The sequence below is a fragment of the Solea solea genome, chromosome 9 (genome assembly GCF_958295425.1).
Source record: "Solea solea chromosome 9, fSolSol10.1, whole genome shotgun sequence".
NCBI classification, from domain to species: Eukaryota; Metazoa; Chordata; class Actinopteri; order Pleuronectiformes; family Soleidae; genus Solea; species Solea solea.
In genome coordinates this window covers 25,439,457-25,465,539 of record NC_081142.1, presented here as the reverse complement: position 1 = coordinate 25,465,539, position 26,083 = coordinate 25,439,457, and the positions used below count along the sequence as shown (strand labels likewise).

Below are 26,083 nucleotides of genomic sequence, written 5' to 3'. Positions count from 1 at the left end.
TGCTTTACATGACTTTTAAAATGTTTGAGCTCATATTTACTTGATGTTTGATTGTAGATTAAAACAAATTCTAATAATTACATTTCCTACACTGATATCAACATTTGTTTTTTGCATAAAACCATGACACATTCTACTGTTAATATTGCATTTTACTCAATAGAACACTTGACTGCAAGCTGTTATTATGGATTGATAATATACAGAATTGTCTTAGTTTTGACTTATAAAGAAATAAAAGTGTCAGTACAACTATACAAATATGCCACTACAACTGAAAGTCTGTGTATTTAAATCTATATAGTAAATATCAGCAGGTACGTGAATAATCAAAAGCTAAATAAATGTGACCCTGTTAGATTTCTATTATAACAATAATATAATATTTATAGATTGTTGTTCCCTTTTATGATCATCATAAAGATTATAATCTTTTCATACAAAGAGTTTAATTTAAGGACGAAGATTTGCAGGTTGGTATAGTTTTGTTCATGAAATCTAATTCCTTCTTAAATAAATGGAGTAGAGTGGAAAATACAAGGTTTAGCACTGAAATGGGGTGAGAATGACATTATAAAGTAGCATGAGAGAAATACAATTCAATAAAAGTAAAATACAAGCATTTGTGCCAATGATCCAAGTTAACTGTCCACGTAAAGCTGAGTGGTGAGAAGTAAGGCAAAGTAAAGTAAAAAATGGGAAATAACTGGATCATAAATTCAGAGGTCACTGACTCATCTGAGAGGTTAGTGACTGTGCAATTTATTTATTTGTTTATTCGTTGCATACCTGCTTCTCAAGGTATTTTAATAGTGCAGTAAACAGATGAGAGTTGGGTCTCGCGGACTCAAGAGCCTGCACTTGTATTGCTTCTCTATTTTTCCTCAGGAATCATGTGCAGCTTCCCTCAGGACGAACACACGTCTGCATACATCATCACGTCATTTTGTAACTCTGAGATGTTTAATGTGTTACTTACGACATAATGGACTTTGAACTTTCTCTCAGACACAAAAGTGATTGCACTGAAAAACTGGCCAAGACCAATCAGACTGAAGAACGTGAGAGGGTGTTTTCATGTTGTAGCTCAAATATCATCTATCATATATGTCATATAATAATAAGCTGTATGTTGCATCCATCCATCTTCTACCGCTGTATCCTCCACATGAGGGCTGCAGGGTTGTGTGGTAAGAAATCTTAACATCCAGAACAACACAAAATTAAAAGTCACATAACACTGGCCGTTCCGTGACAACAAAATATTATTTTCAATATAGTGGAGTATTGTGCCATCTAGCGGCTGATAGTGTTACATACAGATTGAAAGATGATTTGTAAATAATGAGTGGGCAGTAGTGGATTGTCACGGAATGTGTTACAGCTGTTTGACATGCACCTGAGTTTGTGCTACCATGATGTTGACATTAACTGGATTTAGTATGAAATAAAGAAAACAAGCTTCTTCCAGTGAAGGTTCATTGAATACCTACCCTCTCTTGAAAGATTTTGAGATGGAAATTCACACTTTTAATATGTCTCCACTGACTATTGTTATTCAGCTCTCTGACTCTGACAGGGACAAAAACATATAATATAATACATCACTCATGTTCTGGCCTCTTTACACTGACTGCTTGTATATTTAAGGATTGATTTTAAGATTTTATTTCTTGCTTTTAAATGTCTCAATGGTCTGGCAACTTTATACCTGACAGCATAGTTGACTGTGGGTTTGGGCCATAATTGTATGCAGTTGCCTAGGGTGCCATCTACTGGAGGGATACCAGACAACCACAAAGGGGAAACAAATCTGCCCATGTGTAACATTGTAATAATAGTTGAGAAAATAAAAAAGAGAATGTGTTGGTAAGTAAGTTCAGATGTATCAGTGTTTCTGAACAAAGGGATTCTTATTATTCTTATTCTTAATAATAATTTTATTTGTCAGAAAATAAAACAATAAAAAAAGAGGACAGGAAATCATCTGCTCCAGCAGTGCCCTCAACTTAAGAACTAATAAGAATAAGAATAAGTTTTATTTGTACACACCAATTAATAACAGTGAATGCCTCTGCATTTAACCCATGGTTTTATACACATCAGGTGTGAACACACACAAACCCAGCACAGAGGCAGTGGGCAACACTTCGCCTGAGGGAAATGTGGATTCAAGTCCTGGGATGGTTACAAGCCCAATTCCTTTCCAGTCACGGGCTGCCCAACTCCGCCAGCCAGTCATATTCAGCTGAGGTAAGCAGTTGTGCTGTACCAATGAGCATTCAGCAGGTCCTTGTTGAGATAACTCAGGACTGTAATGTGATATTATTCAAGAAACATCTCCTGGATGCACTGGGATGCTTCATCAGTGATGCATCCTGGGGGATCTCACATCACCCAGGATTGATCAGACCCTGACTACATCTCAGAAACCCCCCTTAGACGTGGTCCAGCACTCATACACCCTCAGCCCTCTTCAACAAAAGCTACCTAGTGGCTTTTTCTGCAGCTTCACTTGCAGATTGAATGGCCCTCTTCTTTGCTACTCCAATAATGCCCAACTGATTGAGGACTTTGCACATGGTCATGGTGCCACTGATAGCGACCGACCCTGTGCTGTCTTAAGGCAGCTGCTGAGAAGATGTTCTAATGAGCCTCTGTCAGAGCAATGTGGGCAGGAAGGCGTCTCATTCTTCACCCAGACATGGAGGTTTGCTGGGCTAGGCAAGGTCATCGTAGACGGCTTGCACCAGGAACGGGATTAACAAAACCATGTAATATTGCAGTAAGGTTATTGAAATTCATTATGACATCCATGCTGATCTCTGTCTGTATTCTTGACACAAAACCTGTAGGCTGTTACTTTGTCATTCTATTACAGGAAAATAATCCCTGGCTTGATGATCACTCCGCGGGCACATTGATAATCTGTTTGGCACATTTCACATCATGAAACACATTTCATCACCATCACGTAGATCGGGGTGCTCCCACTTTTTCAGCATGCGAGCTACTTATAAAATGACCAGTCAAAATGATCTACCTACTACAAAACATATATTTATTTATTTATAAACATATTGAGAATTCTTTATATGTACAATGTATGTTGATGTTCCTTGCATAACCACATGAGCCCATATTGCACAACACAACACAATGAACTATGTACATTTGTTGTCATCACCTGACTTTACGCTGATGACTTGCACTGAATGGAATCAGCCAGGGATGCACAGTCTGGACAGTAGCTGCTGACACCAGCCTCAAGCACACTTCCTAATGATCATCAAACGCACTTCGAAAATGTCATCGTGGAAAAAAAAGTTTAAGAGAAAAAAATTGGAGGTAACTCGCTCGCTGCTGCACTTAGGGCCGTTGTTTGCGCATGCGCAGTGACCAAAGAGTCAGAAAAAGTCATGTGTCATCTGACTGGCTGCCCTGTATATCAATCAAGTGATGGGATGGATGATAGGCTGACGTCTATGTTTTTTTTATGTTATGCGATCTACCCACACTACCTTTGCGATCGACGTACTGGATGAACAAAGTCAAAAGTAATATTACTGCTAACTGTCCATGAATATGGACTAGTGAGTGTACTGTAGATCACTTAAAACTACTTAACAATCCTAACAACGTGGGTTAATCTCCAACAACTACCAGGGAAACCTCTTTATTTAACAGGAGTCTTTTAAAGTGGACTGGTGTATTTAGGGACAGGACCAATGCCGCTGTAGTCTGTGGAGTAGGAGGCTGTACTCCGGAGACGTGTGGACAGAAATCAAGCCGAACAGTGCCGAATTGTAGATCAATTAACTACTTAACAATCCTAAAAGCGTGGGTTAATCTCCAACAACTACAGAAGTGTGGTGTAAAGTCACTAGTCACTCGTGTGTGTGTGTCGCGTATAAAACAAGTCACCGCAGTTTCACTCAGCCGTGCAGTGATGACTCCGCCCACGTTAAGTAGGTACTTTTTTGTGGTGGAGATGCAACCTAATCGTGTCGTGTCGTGCCGAGGCGAGGCGAGTGGAGCCGGTGGAAATGCGGCTTTAGTGACAGCACTGAAGAAAGCCAGAAAAACTTAACTGAATCACAATGTGTTGTGTTTTATAAAATAGCAGAGATTCAGAATGTGCACAAACAGTGGTGGAGAACAAATGCTTCACATTCTTGTTCACTATATTATATATATGTATATAATATATATATATATATATTATATATTAAAATGCTCTGCTGCTGCTGTTTGCATACACTTCGCAGAGACAGGTTGAATGGAGCACTGGACTGGTTTATTTCTGAAACATGGCACAAATACACAACCAGTGTGTAGTTAATAAGATGTCGAGTCTGTTCCCGCTCCAACCACAGCATAACATTTTGCTTCTGAGCTTCTGGCATCATTTGCTTAGAAAAACGTATTTTAAATAAAATATAAAAACATTAAATATCTTAATGATCTGTAATAAAGAATAACAGTTAAAATACATTACATTAATCTGACATTAAATCAGAGCATTCACCTGCCAAAGCTCAGTTTCGCATTCACATATTAACTGCACACTGATGGTGTATGTGTCCCATGTTGCAGGCATGTTATTTGTACTGTTGAATGTACAATAGTGTTGTGTGTTGGCTGCCAGCCATTTTCAAAGCAGTGGCCATTGACTGTAATAGACGTCAATTCGCCCACTGCTCTGAAAATGGCTGGGAGCCAATGAGTGTTTAATAAGATGTCAAGTCTGTTCCCGCTATAAAACTATAACAACTATAAAAGAGGAGTTCTGTAGAAGTACATCCAGACCACGCACACCTCGCGCTGTCAGTAGCTAGCAATTCATCGTAAAGCAATACAACTACAGGTTTTGCCAGCGTTTCATTAAACAAACATATTATGCAGTAAATGCTGATCGAGTTTACACATCTATGAAACATGGTTTGCATTTACAAGGGACTTTTGTCCAAGAGAACGGGACTGCAACTTACCCACAACTTAACGTTTTGCTTCTAAGCGCTAAGCAAAATGCGCAGCATTAAGTGTAACACTAACTTCCGCTGTGGAGTTTCAAAATAAAATACACAATGACCTGGTTTTAGGCCCAAGTTTAACCAGAATTTAACAATGAAAACCAAGTCATTATTTACACTGTTACATATATATCTATGTTGGAAAACAAAACATTTAAACAAAAATAGAGGAAAACAGGGGCTTACCTCTGCTTATCAACTCTCGTCACAGTTGGTAACCCTAAAATACACATACAGACAAACCATGGGTCACAGGAGGGGTGGGATGTTGATCAGTAGAGTCAGACTTGACTGTTCTTGCTTTTACTGGGGTAACTGTCTTACACATGTGTACAACTGCACAATTACAAAGACAGCAGAAATTAGCAAATTAGCATATAACACATAAAATGTTGTCAGTACAAAGAAACATTCTATGTGCAGGTGAATCAGTAAATAGCTTAGCTAGTACTGAACTCTGAGTCATGACTTTACAAGTTTTATTACAATGTTTAACAAACATACACGCAGCTACTCATATAGTATAGTAGAAAACATTAAAAGCAACAGTTAGTAATATAAGTTGTCTGCCGTGTCTCCGGAGAAAAACACATTTTTAGCCTCAATGCACCGTGATTCAAAGATAGTACGAACAGCAGTAAGAGCACTCACTCTGACTCTATTTCCAAGACCAAACCAACACAAGGTCTCACTTTGCAGCTATTTCTACAAACTAACAAAAATGTAGTACACATTCTGTTTAATTTTAACACACTATTTAACTAAGTTAATTAAATTATTATTCTTAACTTACAACACAGCACACTCCCACTTGATGTAATACCATTATATACCACTACCATTATGCATACAAACTTAAAGTGGAATGTCTAATCACATCACATAAGACATTTTCTCATAAGGCCTCTGAAACAAGAATAACAATCTCAGAGATTGGTCTCAAGAACACCTTGGCAGATCCGTCCTTTCCACTTTACAAATCTTGCCGTTGCAGCTTGGAAATGCCTTAACAACCAGTCACATGAGCCATTCATTTCTGTGGGTTTGACTGTCAATCGATTGAACAACATCTCCTTCTTCTTTGACATTAGGTTTGAACTTGCTTCCCATACAATTGAGCAGTATCAGACTCCGAGGAAGGTGCTCAGGACTTCATGTGTAAGGTGTGTTGGACATGTCTGAAGCAACATAGCATCTAGAATGTGCCTGGCAATTCCAATGAGCCGCTCCCAGGAGCCGCCCATGTGGGAAGCATGAGGAGGGTTGAACAACCAAGTACGTCCTTTCTCTTGAAGGTACTTCCGAACTACTGTGCTGTCTGAGTTGCATGCTTTCATCTCTAACTCCTTACAAGCTGCCACACAGTTAGTCCCCCTTGTCTGTAAATGAGCAGTGAAAATGCACAGGGTGAGGCAGAAAGTACCGTGCCGCACTGATGGGGGGCACTGCTGAGCCCCACAATGGGTAATAGATGCACGTCTCTGCATGCTCTTCTTCTATGCAGTGACGTAGATATTCTTGGAGAAGGATTATAGGCGCATGGACTTACAATATGTATACATATAAAAAGACCATACACCATTTTCATTTTAATATAAAAAGTGAGATCAGCCAAAAAAACATAATAATAAATATTATTTTGTTGTTCTTGCTATTGTATTGTTGAACAGTATGGAATTGATTAAAGCATAATTAAAAGCTTTTGAAAAACAACGGAATGTTTCAGTGAAGGTCGAAATTGAAACAGAAGCTTCTATTTTGGGTTGATATTTGTACATCAGTGCCTCACCAGTCATAAACCTCCTTGTCATGGAAACCAGGCGTGCTGCGATCATGACGTGCATTTCCAGGCCCTGGCCACTGGGGGTCAGTCGTGTGTTGTGGTAAAACATGAGGTTGGCGTGACTGTGAGACAAACATGTCAAAGAAGACGGGATTCATTTCTATTATATGGTCAATTTATATCAGTGAAACACAACTGACATGTGTTTGTTGTTTTTGTGTTGGTTGTCACGTGGTGTGTTTTCACGGAGGTGTCAGTTGTGGCTGCAGATGTGAACGGACTTAAACTGCATTTTTAAAACTCAAATGCCTTTAAACAGTAAAAAAAAACAAAAAAACTTTAAATACTTAATCACTAGTAGAATTATAATCCTGCAGGTCAGCGGGGGTCAGGGCTGCGCCCACAGACCCTGAGAGCCTCGCTTGGTCCAGCTGCCACAGCGGGGGTCACTGGTCAGTCACGGCCGCACCGGGACAGCAGAAGGCTGGACTTCACAGGTGACACAGTCCCTCTGTATCTGCCTCCTCTGTGGCAGTAAAACGTGCAAATCACAGGACAAAGAACAAAAGAGAAAGACAAGTGAGAAAATCACTGCTCTCTGATGATGATGATGATCTCCTTCTTATCTCCTCTGCTGCAGCTTTGATGAACCACTGAGGAGATAAAAATAAGCTTTAAAAAAACATTTATATACATGACCACATTTATAGGCCTGATTTTCGTTTTATAAAATATACAAGCTCATTTCACTGGATCACAGAGCATGTGTGTGTGTGCGTGTGTGTGTGTGTGTGTGTGTGTGTTCCCATATCAAATGTAATATATATAATAATATATATTACATTCCCACAGGTACAATATATGTTTATATATATAGTTAAATCATAACACAAATTAAATATCTTTATTATTCTGTAAATATTATGTGAATATATCGTTTATTTATGTAGTTATGTATTTATTTAACACTACTATATCCATATATTCTAAGGCTGAATATCTGTATGATAATAGAACATTGTAGGACAATATCACTCTCTCATTTCCCTGTGGATTTAATGTTACAGCTGTTTAACCTCTGTACAATAACAATCTTCAATTCTGCCAAAATAAGGTCCATTACACATTTATCTTTATTTAGTCGATTTTAAGGAACTTGTTTTTGGACTGTGGGAGGAAACCCGGAGAAAACCCACGCACACATGTTATTTACAATCCAGCAGGTTCCTCTTCTGACACTTATCTTTAGTAAACATATAAATTCAAAGCAAATGTGAAGACAAATAATTTGAGTTGATAAAAAGAAGGAAAGACATCGCTAAAATGTGGTTATCCTGCTATTTATTCGATTTTTTCTAGTGATTATAAGATGATATAATAAAACTGAATTATTAAGAGGTGACCAAATAAATGTGGATTCTAACGATTATTCCCACGATCTGAAAACAGCGCGAGCTGTTCGACAGTGCTGTGGTCTCTGGTGTCTCTGTTCACACCCGCGCAGTCTTAATAGCATTTGGAGGCCTCAGCGCGAGCTCGCACCCAAAGGATCAATTTTCCCACCCAGCGACCAAATGATCACCCCCCCCCCACACACACACACACCCGCGCTCTTTCATGTCCATTTGTTTATTCTGAGGATAAATGACTGATGAGTCTTCACTGAACCCTGAGCTTTATTTAAATAACACCGATGTAAATCCTCAACTTAGGAAAAAGAAACAACTAAAAGTGTAGGTCTGATATTGAAAGAGCAGATATCACACAATGTGTTAGAGGATACCATTTTTTTTTACCCAGAATTGTCTGCACATCTTTCAATTTAAAGTAGTTGAATGTCTTAAAAATAAACGAAATAAACTCTCATTCTTTTTTTTTAATTTTTAATTTTTTTGTTTTACATTAAATGTCATTTACTGTAGTTATCAGTTAAATATTCCGAAAACCTAAAAATAATAATAACGCATTGTCATAGTGTTATTAAGTACGTTAATGGAGGGGGGGATTTTTACAGGTTAATTTCTTCCTCCAATTGGATGATGGAGCTCATTTTCTGGGAGGAGCATCCAGGGCAGCCAAAGGGAGGATAATGTGAAGGGTAAAAAAAAAGTTGCCTGCTTTGTAGACTCTGAACTTTCTCAGTGTCCCAGATGTTCTCTGCAGCAGCGTCCACGAAGTGAAGCTTTTCGAAAACAGACACTTTCACAGCAAAAACGAAAGTCGCGAGGGCTTTGACAGAGACACTGAGAGTTTCTTGGAAGGACACAGTTTGGGGAGGTTTTACGCACTGCGCACGATGCAGGCGCGCTACTCTGTCTCCAGCCCCAACACTATGGGAGTTGTGCCGTACATCAGCAGCGACCAGAGCTACTACCGAGCCGGCGGCGGTTACACCGGGATGCCTGCGCCCATGAGCATGTACACTCATACGGCTCATGACCAGTACCCGGCCAGCATGGCCCGGGCGTATGGACCGTACAACCCTCAGCACCAGCCGAAAGACATGGTCAAACCTCCGTACAGCTACATTGCTCTGATCACCATGGCGATCCAGAATTCACCGGAGAAGAAGATTACCCTGAATGGGATTTATCAGTTTATCATGGAGAGGTTTCCCTTCTACCGGGACAACAAGCAGGGCTGGCAAAACAGCATAAGGCACAATCTGTCCCTCAACGAGTGCTTTGTCAAAGTTCCCCGGGACGATAAGAAGCCTGGAAAGGGCAGCTACTGGACACTGGACCCGGATTCATACAACATGTTCGAGAATGGCAGCTTTCTCCGACGCAGGAGGAGGTTCAAAAAGAAGGACGTGCAGAGGGACAAGGGTGACCGGGGCACGCAGGGGAAAGAGCCTTCCTCCCGCTCCCCGGGCCGGGAACCGGACCCGCCGGTGCAGGGATCTCAGCCAGTGCGGATCCAGGATATTAAGATTGAGAACGGGACCTCTACGCCCCCACAGGCGGCGTCCCCGACCCTGAGCGCCGCCGTGCCCAAGATCGAGAGCCCCGACAGCAGGAGCAGGAGCAGGAGCAGCAGCAGCAGCAACAGCAGCAGCAGCAGCAGCAGCATGGCTGCAGGCAGCCCGCACAGCGTACCCTCAACCCGCTCACTCAGCATGGACGGACCCGAGCAGCATCAACACGGCCAGGCCTCGGTGCAGGGCTTCAGCGTGGACAACATCATGACCTCTCAGCGGGGATCCCCGCACGCCGAGCTCTCATCGCCTCTCATCGCCTCCTCGCGGACAGGTATCGCCCCATCACTGTCGCTGAACTATGGCCCCAACCAGACCTCCGCCTACAGCCCCGCGACCTGCAACCAGAACTCCATCTCCACCAACGCCAACGCCACCTATCACTGCAACATGCAGGCCATGAGCCTGTACGCAGGGGACCGAGTGTCCGGCGGACACCTGGCTCCGTCCACCACAGTGGATGAAGCGCTGTCCGACTATTGCATCACCACAACCACCGCGTCCCCGCTGGGCCATAGCAACGTGAGCCAGGCGGGCCAGGACGGTCACCACGCGCACCAGGGACGGCTCGCCTCTTGGTACGGGGACCTGAGCCACTTAAGCCCGGGTTACCCGGCGCAGCAGCAGAACTTTCACTCTGTGCGGGAGATGTTCGAGTCGCAGCGGATCGGGCTGAACGGCTCCCCGGTCAACGGGAATAATAGCTGTCAGATGGCGTTCCCCTCCGGTCAGTCACTGTACCGAACCTCAGGAGCTTTTGTTTATGACTGCAGCAAGTTCTGAAAGCTTTTTGAAATGAACACTAATATATATTTTTTTCGTTTTTGTACCGTTGTTATTTTATTCACACGCTGAGTGAACGGACGGCGCGCGTGTGTTTCACCACAAACACGTAAGTTTTCTTTCCTCTCACTTTGAGAACTGGTTTTTAAAGTTGACTTAAACACCATCAGCTTTTGCGACCACTGACTGTAAATTATAACCTAATATAGTAATTTATTTTAGAGAAGGGGAGTGGTTGGATGTTGAGGCCCAAACACACGTAAACGTTTTTTTTGCTCCAGTTCTCTCATTGCTGCCTTTATTTGTCCCAGCTCTTGTACAGAAATTGAGGGATAACTTTGTAACCTAAGCTGATTTATTTGATTCATTTTGTCTTTTTTTAAGGCGTTACATTTGTTTGGTTAATAAATGCCTCCTATTTGATTTTAATTGGAGTGGTTTATTAGCACAGGGATGCTATTTTCAAACATATGAAAGAATAACCTGATTGTGTTCAATTCAGGTTCAATTAAATGTCTTTGACATTAAAAACAGACTTTTTAGTTTTAATGTTTTACTGTTTATGCCAACAACAATAATAATAATAATGAAACTCAGTAGTTGTTCATATTTGATTTCAATGGTTTGCGCTGTAAAGGCTAGATTTGGTTTGAAAATAAAACTCTGGGCCTGGGCCTGAGTGTAAATATAGTAAACACGCACGTGGCAGCGGTGCACAGCAGTTTACTCACGAACATGCTGTCAACACAAACCGCGCAGGCTTCCGTCCGTCAGACACATTCACTGACAATCATCAGCATTTCACTTTACTATTGTCAGTGTTTCCTTGACAACGTGAGGGACCCCCCCCCCCCCCCCCACACACACACACACACACATAGCTCATTTGTTTACATAAGTAAATGTATGTATAATATATGATATCCCTATATATGCAAATTAAACACGTCATTCACCTCATATTTATATTTATTCATATTTTCATAGAATTCATAAATAGAAATTAAACATGTATTACGTTCGCTTGTAGGTTCTGTAATCACAGTGCCCTATTATGATGTGAAATAAATATAATTTACTGATTGAATATAATACTATAAATATTTATATATAATATAATATATAAAAGTAACAATCAAAAACTAATATAAATGAAAAAAAACTAATATTAATAGTAACAGTAATAAATAAAAGCAAAAAAGAATGGTTGGTTGATTGTAGTATTGTTGAAAGATTCGCTGATTACAATCAACTATAATAGTTTATTTACTCGAGCTTTTAAAGCGCATTGGCCTTTATATGTAGCAATATAACCTGTGCACCGATGCTGTATTATATATATATATATATGTATATATATATATATATATATATATATAGCATCAGTGCACAGGTTATATTATTATATATAAAGGGTTAGGGTTTAGGGTTATATTCACTCAGGGCCGCGAGTCATTATTCATCACGAGGACGAGACAGAAGAAGCGGGTGCAGGTCCGTGCTGAGGATCAACGATGCACTTGAGGAGAGTACGCAGAGAGGAGCCCGCAGTAAAAGCCGTCACCATCCATACCACAGAGAACACGGCTGTGACTGTCGGAGCTGGAGGAGGAGGAGGAGGAGGAGGAGGAGGAGGAGGAAGAGAAGGAGGCCTCGTCAGACTCAGCTTTAACACCACATTCATTCACAAAAAAAAACCCGATTAAGGAATTACTGCGCTACCGCGTCACTTCACTAGCTCTGATAATTAACAGCAGTGTTCAAACACACAGCGCCTGAAGGGATCAACAGAGCGATGTTAACACGACGCTGAGGTTTGAGGTGGAATGTGAGCTGCGCTGCTGCTGCTGCTGATGATGCTGCTGATGATGCTGCTGATGATAATGATGATGGCTGTCACTGCATCTGTCATTAACACACACACACACACTAACAAATATAACACACACACACACACGTCACACACACAACTAACATATATAACACACACACACACACACACACACACACACACACACTAACAAATATAACACACACACACACGCACACACACAACTAACAAATATAACACACACACTCACAGTGTCATAAATGATAACCCGAGCTGTTAAAGTTCACTTTGTTGCGCATTAATTAATTTAAATGAGATATTAGACTTTATTTAGCTAACTTACGTGTTAGAGCAGCATATACAAATCAAAGGTAAACACGATGTGAATTAAAATATAATAAGGGAGTATAAACAGTCAAATGGACCATTAATATAAAAATAAATGAAACGATATTTTCACAACATGCACCTTTTACAACAGCCAGGTAAAATAATATTCACCCAAATCAGTCATCTCTAATAAATAAAACGAGTCTATTATAAGAAGTAAAATAAACTGAAGAGGATGAGAAACTGATCACAAAACAGCGTTAATAATAGAATCATTTCACACTGAAGGCCTGACAAGTGAAATACAGAACATCTGTGTGTGTGTGTGTGTGTGTGTGTGTGTCTCAGGGGAGCTCAGCTTAAATTATTATTATAATTCTTATCATTATTATTATTAGAGACGCATTCATGTGTTCATGTGTCAGCTCGCAGAGATCATGTGTTTCACTGCCATCATCAGCCTGAATTATTATTATTATTATTATCACATCACATCATTATATTTAGTTCCTTTTAGCGTTTCTGTAAGAACAAATGCTCAGTTTTAATAACAATAATGATTCATGTTGATGGTGCAGTGATGTCTTCTCTCCTCTCACTCTGTCACTGATGCTTTATCCGCGCACCTCTGCAGTTTACAGCGGTTAAGCTGCACGAGACATTTGTCTTTATTGTCCACATCTGCATTTCTTTGCCCATTTCTTTACCGTGTCAACAGTGAACCCGATAACAACTGGCAGCGTCGTGAGGTGCACCTGTGTGGAGACCTCATGCTCAGTGTGTGCGCGCGAAACGACCTCAGAATGTCATCTGTTTCTCATCACGCGACACAGACGCAGCGCTGTATCCACATCACTGTTAAATGTCCCCGAAAATCCCACCTGGCTCAGCCTGCGCGTGCACCGACCGCTGACCTCTAACATATAACAATAATAATAATAATAATAATAATAATAATTATAGTAATAATAATAATAATAAAGATAATTATAATATACGCATTGTGGACTTTAAGCTCGTCGGTTCGTTCGTTTCAGCAATAATCACTTTACTTTTAAATACTAGAATTTATAATCGAATTTCAAACTGTGTATTTTTTTATTTTTACATAAATAACGACATTGTATTTAAAGATTTGAGCTGATCTTGAGACTTAAGAGAACAGTGTAAACAGAAGCTGAATCAGGCTTTATTTAATGATGTGTACCTCATGTCATTTACTTGTATATAACGCGTCTATAGAACTATTTTTTAACTCAAATACTTGTCATAGAAGTGACTTGAACAGCAGACTCATTATAAACAGTGCTCAGTGTAAAACTATACAACTGACTCAACTTTCATCAACTACATTTAAATAATACTGTGTGTTTTACTTTTTATATTAAAGTCAAATTCTAATGATTATTTGAACTTCAGTAATTCATCATTCACTGGTGTTAACGACAACTAAATAACTTTTATTAGTATTATTATATTATTATTATTATTGCCTGTGTGTGTGTGTGTTTGATGCCAGGCTCAAGAAAGCTGGCGACTGTCAGGGCCCGAGCTTAGAGGAGATGGATAAGTGTTTTATTTCCTAATAATCTTCTTAAATGCTTATTTAAATAGAAATTGCTCAATTTATAATATATAGATTAATAAATACATTAATTTATAGTATTTTTTAATATACCAAATTCCTTTAAAATGCCATCATTAAATGTATGTAATTAATATATATATATTTATTCAATAATGCAGCAGGATGAAAGCAGATGACATTTATTCCTAAAACAAAAACCTTTTTTTTTTTGCTAAACTGCTCATGCAAAAATACAAAAAGAGCTGATTACAGACTTGATTAATATGAGGATTCACTGCAAAAAAACTTAAGTGGAGGCTAAATATGTCGCTGCATGTCTGAGAGAAAGAAGACACCTGAGCGAGGGTGAACAACAAAGTCTATAAGATGAATGAAAAGCATAGTTGGCGCAAATCCAGGTCAACACCATCTCTGACTGCCGGGATCTGTGGGAGTGTGGGCTCAAAGAGAAAAGAAACATCCTGCGAAATAAAAGAGAGAAGAAGAACAACACACACACACACACACACAGAGACACAGTGAAAGAGTCAGGCAGCTTTGAGTGGTCCTCAAGACTAGAACAGCGTTATATAAATGCATTTAAAACCTGGAGAACGGTTTGTTTGCAGTTTGTGATGAAGTCTAAAATCAAAGTAAACACATGAGGACAGTATGTGAGGAAAGTTCCGATTTTATTGCACCAAATACTTCACTTTGTCAAATCAATAATAAACCCATATATTCACATTTACTCAAATAGTTACTTCATTTTATCAATTAAAAAAGGCGTCAAAAGCAGACATATAAATCAACTCTAAAAGACATAAAAAACAAACAACTTCATGTTCCCTGAAATATAATTTATGACATGATCTCTGCAGGAATGTAAGGCATCATCGTGATGTGATGACAAAACTCAATCAGTGACAGGATAAAAAAAACTAAAAGATAAAGGCAATAACTGTCATAATAATAATAAAAAAGAACAATAGATTTCATTAGTAAAAGTCAGGAGAGATAAAAATGCACGTTCCTTCCTCAGCTGGTGTCACTGAGAGATGGAAGAAATGGAGGATTGGAGTGTTCACATGTTTCCTTCCTGCTGACCAATCAGGCATTGGGGTTCTTCTTCATGAGCTCAATGTCTGCAGCCACCATCTCCTTCACCAGCTCCTGCACACGCGCACACACACACACACGCACACACACGCACACAAACGTACATGCACGCACGCACAGGCACACACACAAACGCACAGGCACACACACATACACGCACACACACACAAACGTACATGCACGCACGCACAGGCACACACACACACACGCGCACGCACACACACGCACAGGCACATGCACACACACACACACGCACACACACGCACACAAACGTACATGCACGCACGCACAGGCACACACACAAACGCACAGGCACACACACATACACGCACACACACACAAACGTACATGCACGCACGCACAGGCACACACACACACGCGCACGCACACACACACGCACGCACACACACACGCACAGGCACATACACGCACACACACAAACGCACACAAACGTACATGCACACGCACACACACACACACAAGCAAACGCACACACACACACACGTACACACACTTGATTTAATAAAAAACCCATAAAACATTCCAACCAATGAATCGATTATAAAATGATTTGACTAACATTTCAGCCTTAGATGAGTGAAAAATTCAGACACCAACAGACTTTTATTGAAATCATGGCTGCCAACGACATAAGGAAAAAAGATGATGATTTTAGATCATCTACACATGCGTAAACCAATGATTTCTGAGGAGAATGCTTTATTGCTCCATGAAACAGCCTTTTCCAAATGGAAACTGACGTTTCTGTTGCTTTGTAAATTAGAAAATTGGTGATTTTGAGTTGTTGATCCACAGCCGTTTCCAGCAGTTTAGGTTGAACTGTTATTTTGTGACTTTGTTTATTTACCTCAGTGACACAAAGTCACTCAGCAGCTTCACTGATGTCACTGATTATCAGCTGACACAGATGGAGCAGTTTATGACAGTCATACATCTTACTATACGAGGGCTATTATTGCTTGTGTTCCTGTTGGCAGCCATGTTTTAGTCCTAAACTGTCTCTTTAACCATTTGAACCAACATATAATAACACTCACCTCAAAAGTCACCTTTGGCTTCCAACCCAGTTTCTGAAAAGCTTTGGTGCTGTCACCTTGTAGGTACTCCTGTTGAAGAGAAAGAAAAGGGGCGGGGTTGACTAGTTGTACTGTAATGAACGTATTGAATTCAAACTGATGTCCAAACATGATGTCTTCAAAAGGGAGCAGTGAGAAGAAGAGTGATTACTCTCTTTCTCTCACACACACACACATTATCAGCCCTCTCAGGGGAAGAGAGGTCACGCAGTCTCACTGGCCATCAATCCCTGCTCTGGGCTCCCCACCACCGACCTGTCCAGACACAGTGCTGTTGGTGCCAGAGTATGATGAATTGTAGGACTCTGTGGGAAATGTGGGACTCCCAGTGAAGGCCCCAGAACACCCCCCCACTCAACCCCAACCTTGCACTCTCCAACCCCTGCACTCATTTCCCACCCTGTTGTGTTTTGCTCCAGGTTCAAGATCTGGTGAGACCCTGGTTTAGACCACCAAAGAGACAGAGAGGAAGAAATAGAGATTTTCCCTGTATAAACTGAATGTTACCTCCATCTCTCTTTTTTCTTTTCTGGTGTCAGAAACGTGTCGGTCCCCAGAGATTTAATAAAACACTGTCATGAGTTACTTTGTAAATGATCTGTATACATAAAGCACATATATCTGTCTGAATATACACACACACACACACACACACGCATATATTCAGACTATCATATTTATATATTCAGACTTATCTATATATATATATATATTCAGACTTATATATATATATATATTCAGACTTATATATATATGTTCAGACCTATATATATGTTCAGACTTATATATATATATATATAGAGTCAGACTGTCATATATATATGTTCAGACTATCATATATACATATATAGAGTCAGACTATCATATATATATGTGTATATATATATATATATATATATATACATTATACATTATACATTATATGACATTCTCTTCCACACAGAACCAGGTGCATAAAGAGAATAAAAGCTATACTTTATGCACCTGGTTCTGTGCAGGCAGGCATTGCAATGATAAAATGTTGAAGTTCAAAGGTTAAGGTCATTTTATTAATACCCGTGGGGAAGCTCATCATCTGCATTTTACCTGTATTCTCCAAATTCCTGCCACAAATTTAAAACACACAAGATTTCCATTAACTGGAAGTAGAATCCTGACCAATGGTATGAAAGCAGCGCAGAAACAAAGCACACAGGGGGGCATTAAGGGCATAAAGAGAACTGTTTAATCTGACACCGGACCGCTTGAAAATGTCTCTTCTTGGTGATCTTATTACAGAAGAACGCTCGCAGCAACATTGGCATCGTTCAGCCTTTTAGAGAAGAGGCACCCCGTGTCTCACAGAGACACTGAATACACACACACACACAGGCTGATTTCATCTGTGACACAGTGGGATTACTGCGCTGGAGCTGAAAACCTGGCTCATTTCCGGGTGAGCAGGCTTTTTATTTTTAACTTCATATGGCTTACTAAATACTGGCAGATGGAAGCCGCAGCCCTGTCTTCCTCCTGCATCTGTAACAGCAGGACAAACAGCTCTTTCTCATGTGAGCAGCTCCACACAAAACCTTTATTACATTTTTACCTCCAAGCCTATGACTGGAAACATTTTCACAACACTTATCTACGCACACTAGACATCATTTATTATCTGACTTAATGTAAGTATGTGAGGGCGACGCACCCTGCAATTACATTAAATAATCCACTTGCTATATAATTATACTTATTAAAGTTTGCAGAGGCATAAAAAAACCTAAACATCAAGCGGCTGCTTTGCAAATGAATGGTGCATGAAATGACTGTGTAACACTGTTGATCATTGATTGGTAATGATTTGATTGACTGCGTAAATGCCAAGAGGGCAGGTCTTATCTGATAGGCGGAGCCTGTGAGAGGCAGACGCCAAAAACACAAGAGGAAAAATGTAAGAAGGTTGGTTTGCTGAAGAGCTGTGAAGGAGCCTTTGTTTGGTTTCTGTTCTCAAAGCTGCTTTATACGACACGTCTGCCGTTCACCCTCATGTTCATACAGCACATCTACGTGCAGCTCATCTTTCATTCCCACTCCCAGCCGTCAGGAGCAACATGGAGCTACCGAATTCATGTGTTTCCTGTTGGGCCGGCTTTTCTCACAGGTCATTTAAAGTCTCTACTGTGAAGATACAGTATCTTCAGACGTAATAATCCTCTTTCATATTTGTCTCTTTGTAGAACATGTACAGCTGTCAGTCGTCTGCACCTTTCTCTAAGGTCCAATATGCAATACTTGAGCAGCACTAGTCAGCGGCAGCACGCGATCATGCCTCTGGACATACAACATTACTCATACATGCATTCATTGTCTACTGATTTATCCTCCACGTAAGGGTCGCGGGGGCCGCTGGAGCCAATCCCAGCTGACAGTGTGAAAGGCGAGGGGCCAACACACAGAGATGAACACCTACAGTGTTTCACTAACCTCTGCATGTGTGCATCTACCACAGAGAGGCCAGGACAATATTATTATTGATTTTATATTATTATCTCTCTTCTTGTTGAAAGATATGCATCAATATTACTTACATATCACAATATTATTATTAACACGTTTTAAAAAGCAAATAAAATATCGATTTAATCATTCAAAAAATATTGTATTTTATTGTGTGTATTTTAAAGAACAAGTGTTGTTTCAAACAATAAAATATAATATTTTTAAATCATTGAATCGTTATTTTTTTTGCTTCTTAAAAAGTGTGTTTTGAAAATATTGACAGAAATCTAATTCCATAGAAAGCTTTTTTTATCCAAAGAACAAACTTTCTGTAGAGGCAAATCTGTGCCTCATTCCTCACTGTTTCTGTTATTACGTTCAAATGGAACTCATGAACTGCTGTTTCCTGTGATACTCAAAAACAAAACAATCAACACACAGAAAAGAAATGTATTCATCAAGACATGCATGAGCTAGCACAAAAGTATTCTACTTAATATTTCTTTCCTTTTATCTTGTGATGCAGAACGTTGCATGTTGCACTTTGGGAATTATTTGGATCAGGAGCAACGTGGGATTCCCAAAAATACACTTTGAGACCTGACCAAATAAAGTGGAGGTAAAGTAACTGCTGACAGAATAAATATACTGTAGGAATACACTGACCTGTTAGCTGGTGATTATAAACCAAGACATGAAATCAACATCCCAGAACAAGATCAATCCAAGACACAAAGAAATCAACATTGATCACTAAGGGACAAAGTTTGCTACCTACTTCCTTTTTGCACTAGGTATAAATGAAAGCTAATGATAGCTCCACACACACACACACACACACACACACACACACACACACACACACACACACGCACACACATCCATCTGCAGTGTAGCTTAGTGGTGGAAGCAAAGCTGCTTCCAAACTGCTAACAAGAGTTTTCTGCAGCCAAGTGAACTCAGTCCTGAGAGAGAGATTGAACATGGACGACTCACAGACGCAGGCACAATATAATCTTCATATGAATCCAATAATATGCAGCGCGGATGATGATGACAGGTAAAAACCAAAACCACAACAACAATGTTAATGACGCCACCTGTGTTTGGATCTCTCACGACGGATGTTGGTATCAGGTGTGAACAATAATTATGTCAATAAGCACAATATCATTCTCGTGATTACAACATTGAACTGGGATTGTCATGGTTCTGCTCTCTTGAAGAAAAGCATGAACATACTTGACGTGGCTGCTTTTCTCAGATTACACTCTGAAGGGAAGAGAGTCCGTAAGTACTGTACACGTCCCAAATAAACATGAGAAGCCATAAAAATAAATATATAAACGCGAGACACAAACAGTGCGATCATGGTCCATAAAAGACACGGGCAGTAGAAGGCATTTAACGCAAAGGAATTCTGGTATCACTGCAAGGCCGCCCAATAAATCAGACAGCACACAGGAGCTGATCCTTACACACACACATGAGCATGTGGCAGCATGTAAACACAACCGCTGTATGTAAGGATAGGTGGAAGAATGTGCGGAAAATGCATCAACGTTTCTTTCTACTGGGAAGCGACAGGATTAGGATTCTCAGAAACAAAGACGTACACTTCTCTGTGAGGGCTGTCTCGTGCTGTGAGGCTGTGATGTGGTTTTGGAAGTCCAGTAGCATCTCAGCGGACATGAGACTTCAAAGACAATCAGATAAAGAGTCCGAGAACACAGTGAGAGTCGAGAGCCCACGGCCTCTGTGTCCCCGGCAGTACCAGATGTTTCAACCAGACCCAGATGTTCTGACCTTTAACCCTGCTCGACTTCTGATGGAAGAACTTCCACCCTGATCCTGCGTGTTTTAGACGACGGATAAATGACTTTAAAGAGAGTGATGGGGACACACAACGGGTTCCCACACCGACTCAAACCCAAAAACAACGTACAACAACAATTAATCCCATCAAACACAAACACAGAGACTGTGAGAGTAACACAAAAGCCTCATCATTCGTCACTGTTCAGTCTTAGAGTCACAGCTGGTCAATTTCTAATGCACCTCAACTTATCACTTCCTGTAGAGCACAAAAGCTGTTTGTGCTCTACAGGAAGTGAGGAGGCGAGGCAGGGAAGAAATCTGCGTTTTTAAATATTCAGATTCATTACAATACTCTAACATGACCAAGGCCGTCAAACACGTTTGAAAACAAGTTTTAAATCAGGTCAAAATGTTGACAGACATCAGAACAAAACAGCACTTACATTAAAAATAGAAGGCAACAATTTGTCACTGTATTTATGTCTCTCACTTCTTTCTATTTACCTTCTCTAAACAAAGTCTTGACACAGGGTCTTAGTGTTTAAGCAGATTTATATTCTATATAATTACAACTGTGGGAAAAAGTGCACACAGCATCGCCAAAAGGTGAATGGTTTGTGTTTATATAGCACTGATCTAGTCAAAGCTGCACGTAGACTAGAATCAAACCCACAACCTTCGAGTTGAAAGGCGACTCGCTCCACCACTGAGCTACCATCGTTATCTATCCATCCATTTTCTACCGCTTTATCCTTCACATGAGGGTCACAGGGTCGCTGCTCTAGCTCACACAGCTCACACAGTCACACAGCTACACAACTACACAACTACACAACTACACAACTCACACAACTACACAGCTACACAGCTCACAAACCTAAAAATGAAAAATAAAATATAGGTCACAGTAACACGGACAGCCCATGACCTAGTGGGATTGCAACTGGAGGGTTGCCGGTTTGAAACCTGACAGGTCATTGATTGAATGAATTGGAGCATCTTAATTGAGCAGCTGGGTCTCAGGAGCAGATATAATGGGAGGGTTTATGAGGTATAACCTAGAAAGCAGGTGACATTGAACTGCAGAGTCAAGCCCATTAAAACAGCTAATGTTTTCACACATAATTACTGAGAACGACGGCTTATAATGTCTCAGGTTCTATTTTTACATTTAATTACAATCTTATGTATCCGTAATAATCACACACTCCAAATGAATTACTGGTTGCAAACATGACAACATTGTTCATGAGAAAGTAGAGATGATATAGTCAGGCATGTGATACACTAATACAATTGTTTCTTTAACCAATAATAATAAACATTTCCAAAAAAAGGGATTTCTTTGTTCAAACTTTGACACATTTGTGTACAGGAACAATAATGTTGGTGAACAATAACACATTTAACACCAGTGCCCAACTATGGCTAATCTGGACAATCCACACTGTATGTATGTTGCTATTGGGCTATGTTGGTGCTAAGAGAGGGATTTCAGTGAAAAGGGTTGTTTTTTTGCAGTGCTACACAGTCAAAAATATAATTGACCACTATTGAACGGGTTTGCATTAAATCCAACAGTGAGAGGAAGAGTGGAAGCAGGAGAGAGGGAGTGAGGCTTGAATGGACATGCTCATCTGTCTCAGGTCAGATGATTCCAATCCCTGATCCCTACAGCATGGAGGGACAAGGCCAACGTTAGTGTTGGGGGGTGTTGGATGACATAGAGGGCAGAATGAGGGAAGGGTCTTCTGTAGGCATCTCCTCTCTGAGCGGCATTCCTCATCTTATCAGCACCAATAATCTGTTGTCCACATCGTGCCCAAACAGGGAGAGCTTTGGTTGGTTGTGATACAGGGATTTGTTTTACAGTGAAGGCCAACGCCACCACCTTCATCAAGATGATGCTTGTGTTCCTGCACCATTAACGGTACCACAAAGTTCCACATCACGATATACGTCGCATGTGAGATCTTTGGGACAAACTCCTGTTGATTGCTGTTTTACATCATTTATAAAGCGTGCATACACATGAGAAGGTGCATGCCCATTTCTATGCAAAGTTTGGCTTTGATAAGAAAAACAAACTTGACAGGAAACTGCTTCTCTGTTGTCAGAAGGATAAATAACCAGAGTTTAAAATGATCCCACTGTGTAAAATACATTTAATTATTACTGCACACTGCAAATAACTAAACACCTGCTTAAGTGACACAACATATTTGTTATTATAGCATTGGAAATAAATGCGATGCAATACATAAGGTTTGCACAGATCCAGATTTGTGAGTTTAAGCCGAGAATATTCGAGGTCATTTTATATACATAATGATCATATATTACATGTTTCACTGTGGAGAATGTTGTTAGACAGTGGTCAGATAACGTGATAACTATACAAATGAAACATCATCATCATCATCATTATCCTCATCATTGTCCAGAAGAATCTCTGATTTACAATCAACTGAAGCTGCTCAGATTCAAATGGACAATTTAATTTAATTACAATGCAAGACACAAACCTGGCACTGTGAGAGGATGTGGCAAAGAGAAGACTTCAGAGAGGGAATAATGAAGTCAGTGCTGATATGTCTGTACAGAGTCTAACCCACTTCCCTCTTTGTATTTGCTATGACTTTTCACTCTGGATCAATTCATATTAATATGACCACTGCAACGATAGGCATTACCTGCAAAAGCTCAATTACCAAATTACAAGTTTACTGTGATTCATAAAGGGAAACTGGCATGGTACGTGTGTGTGTGTGTGAGAGAGAGAGAGAGGGGGAGGAGAGCTCCTTCATGAAGAGAAAAGACAAGTGGCTTCACATAAATGAAAGTTTGTATGAGTGCTGTCTCTGATACATTCATGAAGCAAGTGATCTGGATCTGCACATGATCACATCACTGAGGATATACTTTAATATCAGGTCAAAGACATGTATGATAGAGGCTCTCACTGAGCTTATACTTACTATTATATACAAAACACTCAATTATACCATGAATGAGCCATTTTGCTGAATGTTACGAAAGCTATTGACGGTGTATTTTTGTTAATAGCATTATGATATATTACAAGATACACATAGAGTTTTAGTGCTATTGGAAAGGATGATCTGGATCACAGCGACACACAAACTGCAGATCAACCAAACTCAAGCCTCGTTTATATGTCTGTGTATTAGATTAGATTACATTCAACCAATTAGCTTTGGTCACGTGTTACAACAGCAGCCAGTACTACACTATGATATGAAATAAGCAACATAAAATATACAAATCCATAAAATAACAATGTACAGTAATAATAAGAAGAAGTGAACAATGAAACAGGTGTGAACACATATGGCAGAAATGGGACGTCACACACTGAACTATGATTGAGTGACGTATGCAGTGATGATGTGATGAGACCAGGCTTCTACAGGTCAACTGCTGCCTGTGACCTCTGTCACACTGTTTCCTCTCTCATGAATTGCTGTAGTTTTCCAGGTCATCATAAACTCGTCTCTGCATGCTTTTGTGTTTTTGAAGCTTTCTCACTTTGGGTATATACCTGTCCTATTTCAGAAGTCCTGGCAGAACTGAGCTGTTGAGGATATTGAGTGAGTCAGGAGGTTGAAAGAAGTGGAGTCGGATGTGGTTCACACATTCCACCAGAGACTCCGATTACACTGCAGGAAACTCACACAAGACACACACTGACTAACTCACTGATTTATAAACATACTGCTCTAAGACACACACAAGCTCAGTGACTTGCTCTGAGCCAATATTACACCTCCATCTTTCACTCACTGACCCGCTTCCTTCCTGCCTTTCCTGCCTTTTCCAGATAATTGACTTATTGACTTGTAGCTGTGTTTCAGTCTCCTTGTGACTCCACAATAACGCTGCATAAAATATAAAGAGACACACACTAGTGGAGTGTCATTTCGTTTCCACTTTCCTGAAGAGGGTTCGGTGATAAGAGTGATAAGGGCTGTGCTCATAAAACTGTGACCGTGGTCATATAACCTCCAAATCTATGCGGGAGAGACTGGAGCAGCACAGTGCATTTATCTATCATTCATCTTTCATACTCATAGTCAGGAGCAACATGGGGTGAAGTGTCCTGCATGTTGGTCAGGACTGTGAATCCTGATGCTGTTTCCCTCAGACGTAAACATTGGCACGGAACGTCTGCTTCAGTAAAACCCACAGCAGCAAATCGACAATGGTTTCCCATGGCAATACTTAATAGCCATGTGCTCAACTTTTCATCCATCATATCCACCTAATATATGACCATAGCTTTGCAAACCTCAGATGACTCTGTGTTCTTCATACGGGCCATATTCTGTAGCTGCTGTGCTTGCAGTGGACTTTCTGTGTATAATTTGCACATTTTAAAATCCTCTCCTGTCGTACAGCAGTTAGAGGAAGCGCAGGTCCAAGTTCACCCTGAAGCCCCGCCCACATTCTCTCCTCATTTGCTGACGCGGAGGACCGTCCATCTGACAGTCCAGCAGCCACGTTCCCTGTGTAATGAAGCCCAGCTGGAACGAGCAAAGACACAGCCTGACATAACTCACCCTTCTCTCCCTCACCCTGTCAACAAAGCACCCTCTCCTCCCCTTCTCCTTCCTCCTCATCTGGCAGGTTTCTCTCATCAGGCCCGGGTAACGCTGGCTAACAGCACAGGAATGCTGGCCCACAAGGCTTGGTACTCCCTCGCTATCTCAAAGACATTCAGCTGCCAATGAATTACTGTGACTTGTTAAAGGTACACCTATCCCTGCAGCACAAATAACGACAGAGTGTGTGTGAATATGGGCAACGCGGAAACAATAAGACTCTCAGAACATTGAATGCTCGTCTATGGCCTGGAGCAGAACTGGAGACATTGTCTTGGCGAGACCATGCATTCCTGCCTTAGTAATAACCCACTCCAAAGTTCATCATCATCATCATCATCATCTTTATCAGTGCTGCTTTATACTTGAACACCTTCACATTCAGCGTGGCTCCAAACCACTGGCAAGCATTTCTCCTGCTCTCTGGGAGCTGTACCGGGTCAGTCTGTGGGTTGGACTGCTGAGGGGCCCACGGTGGTTCCGCTCTGACGGTAGAAGGAAACTCCTTCAGGAAATACCAAACTGCCAGACATTCTCTCTCACACACACACACAATCTACAATCTTTCTCCTTTTTCCCTCCAACAAGCAGAGTAAAGCTCTGCCACAAACCATTCAATTCAATGAGTCCATCATTGGTCTCTCA

At 40.6% G+C, this 26,083-nt stretch overlaps 2 protein-coding genes across 2 annotated transcripts in view; one reads left to right on the top strand and one right to left on the bottom strand.

Moving 5' to 3' along the window:
* The first annotated feature begins 8,928 nt into the window (after positions 1-8,928).
* On the top strand, positions 8,929-11,005 carry LOC131465609 (forkhead box C1-A-like). Its single transcript, XM_058638443.1, has one exon. It carries the CDS (start codon positions 9,113-9,115, stop codon positions 10,574-10,576), a length of 1,464 nt encoding a protein of 487 aa, XP_058494426.1. The 5' UTR covers positions 8,929-9,112; the 3' UTR covers positions 10,577-11,005.
* A 3,972-nt stretch (positions 11,006-14,977) lies between these two features.
* Positions 14,978-26,083, bottom strand: part of gmds (GDP-mannose 4,6-dehydratase) — a 133,173-nt gene continuing 122,067 nt past the window's right edge. The window contains exons 10-11 of the mRNA XM_058638505.1: positions 16,482-16,550; positions 14,978-15,477 (exon numbers count right to left, since the gene is read on the bottom strand). Of these exons, the coding sequence (XP_058494488.1) occupies positions 15,415-15,477; positions 16,482-16,550 (132 nt within the window). The 3' untranslated portion in view covers positions 14,978-15,414. The remainder of the gene's footprint in view (positions 15,478-16,481; positions 16,551-26,083) is intronic.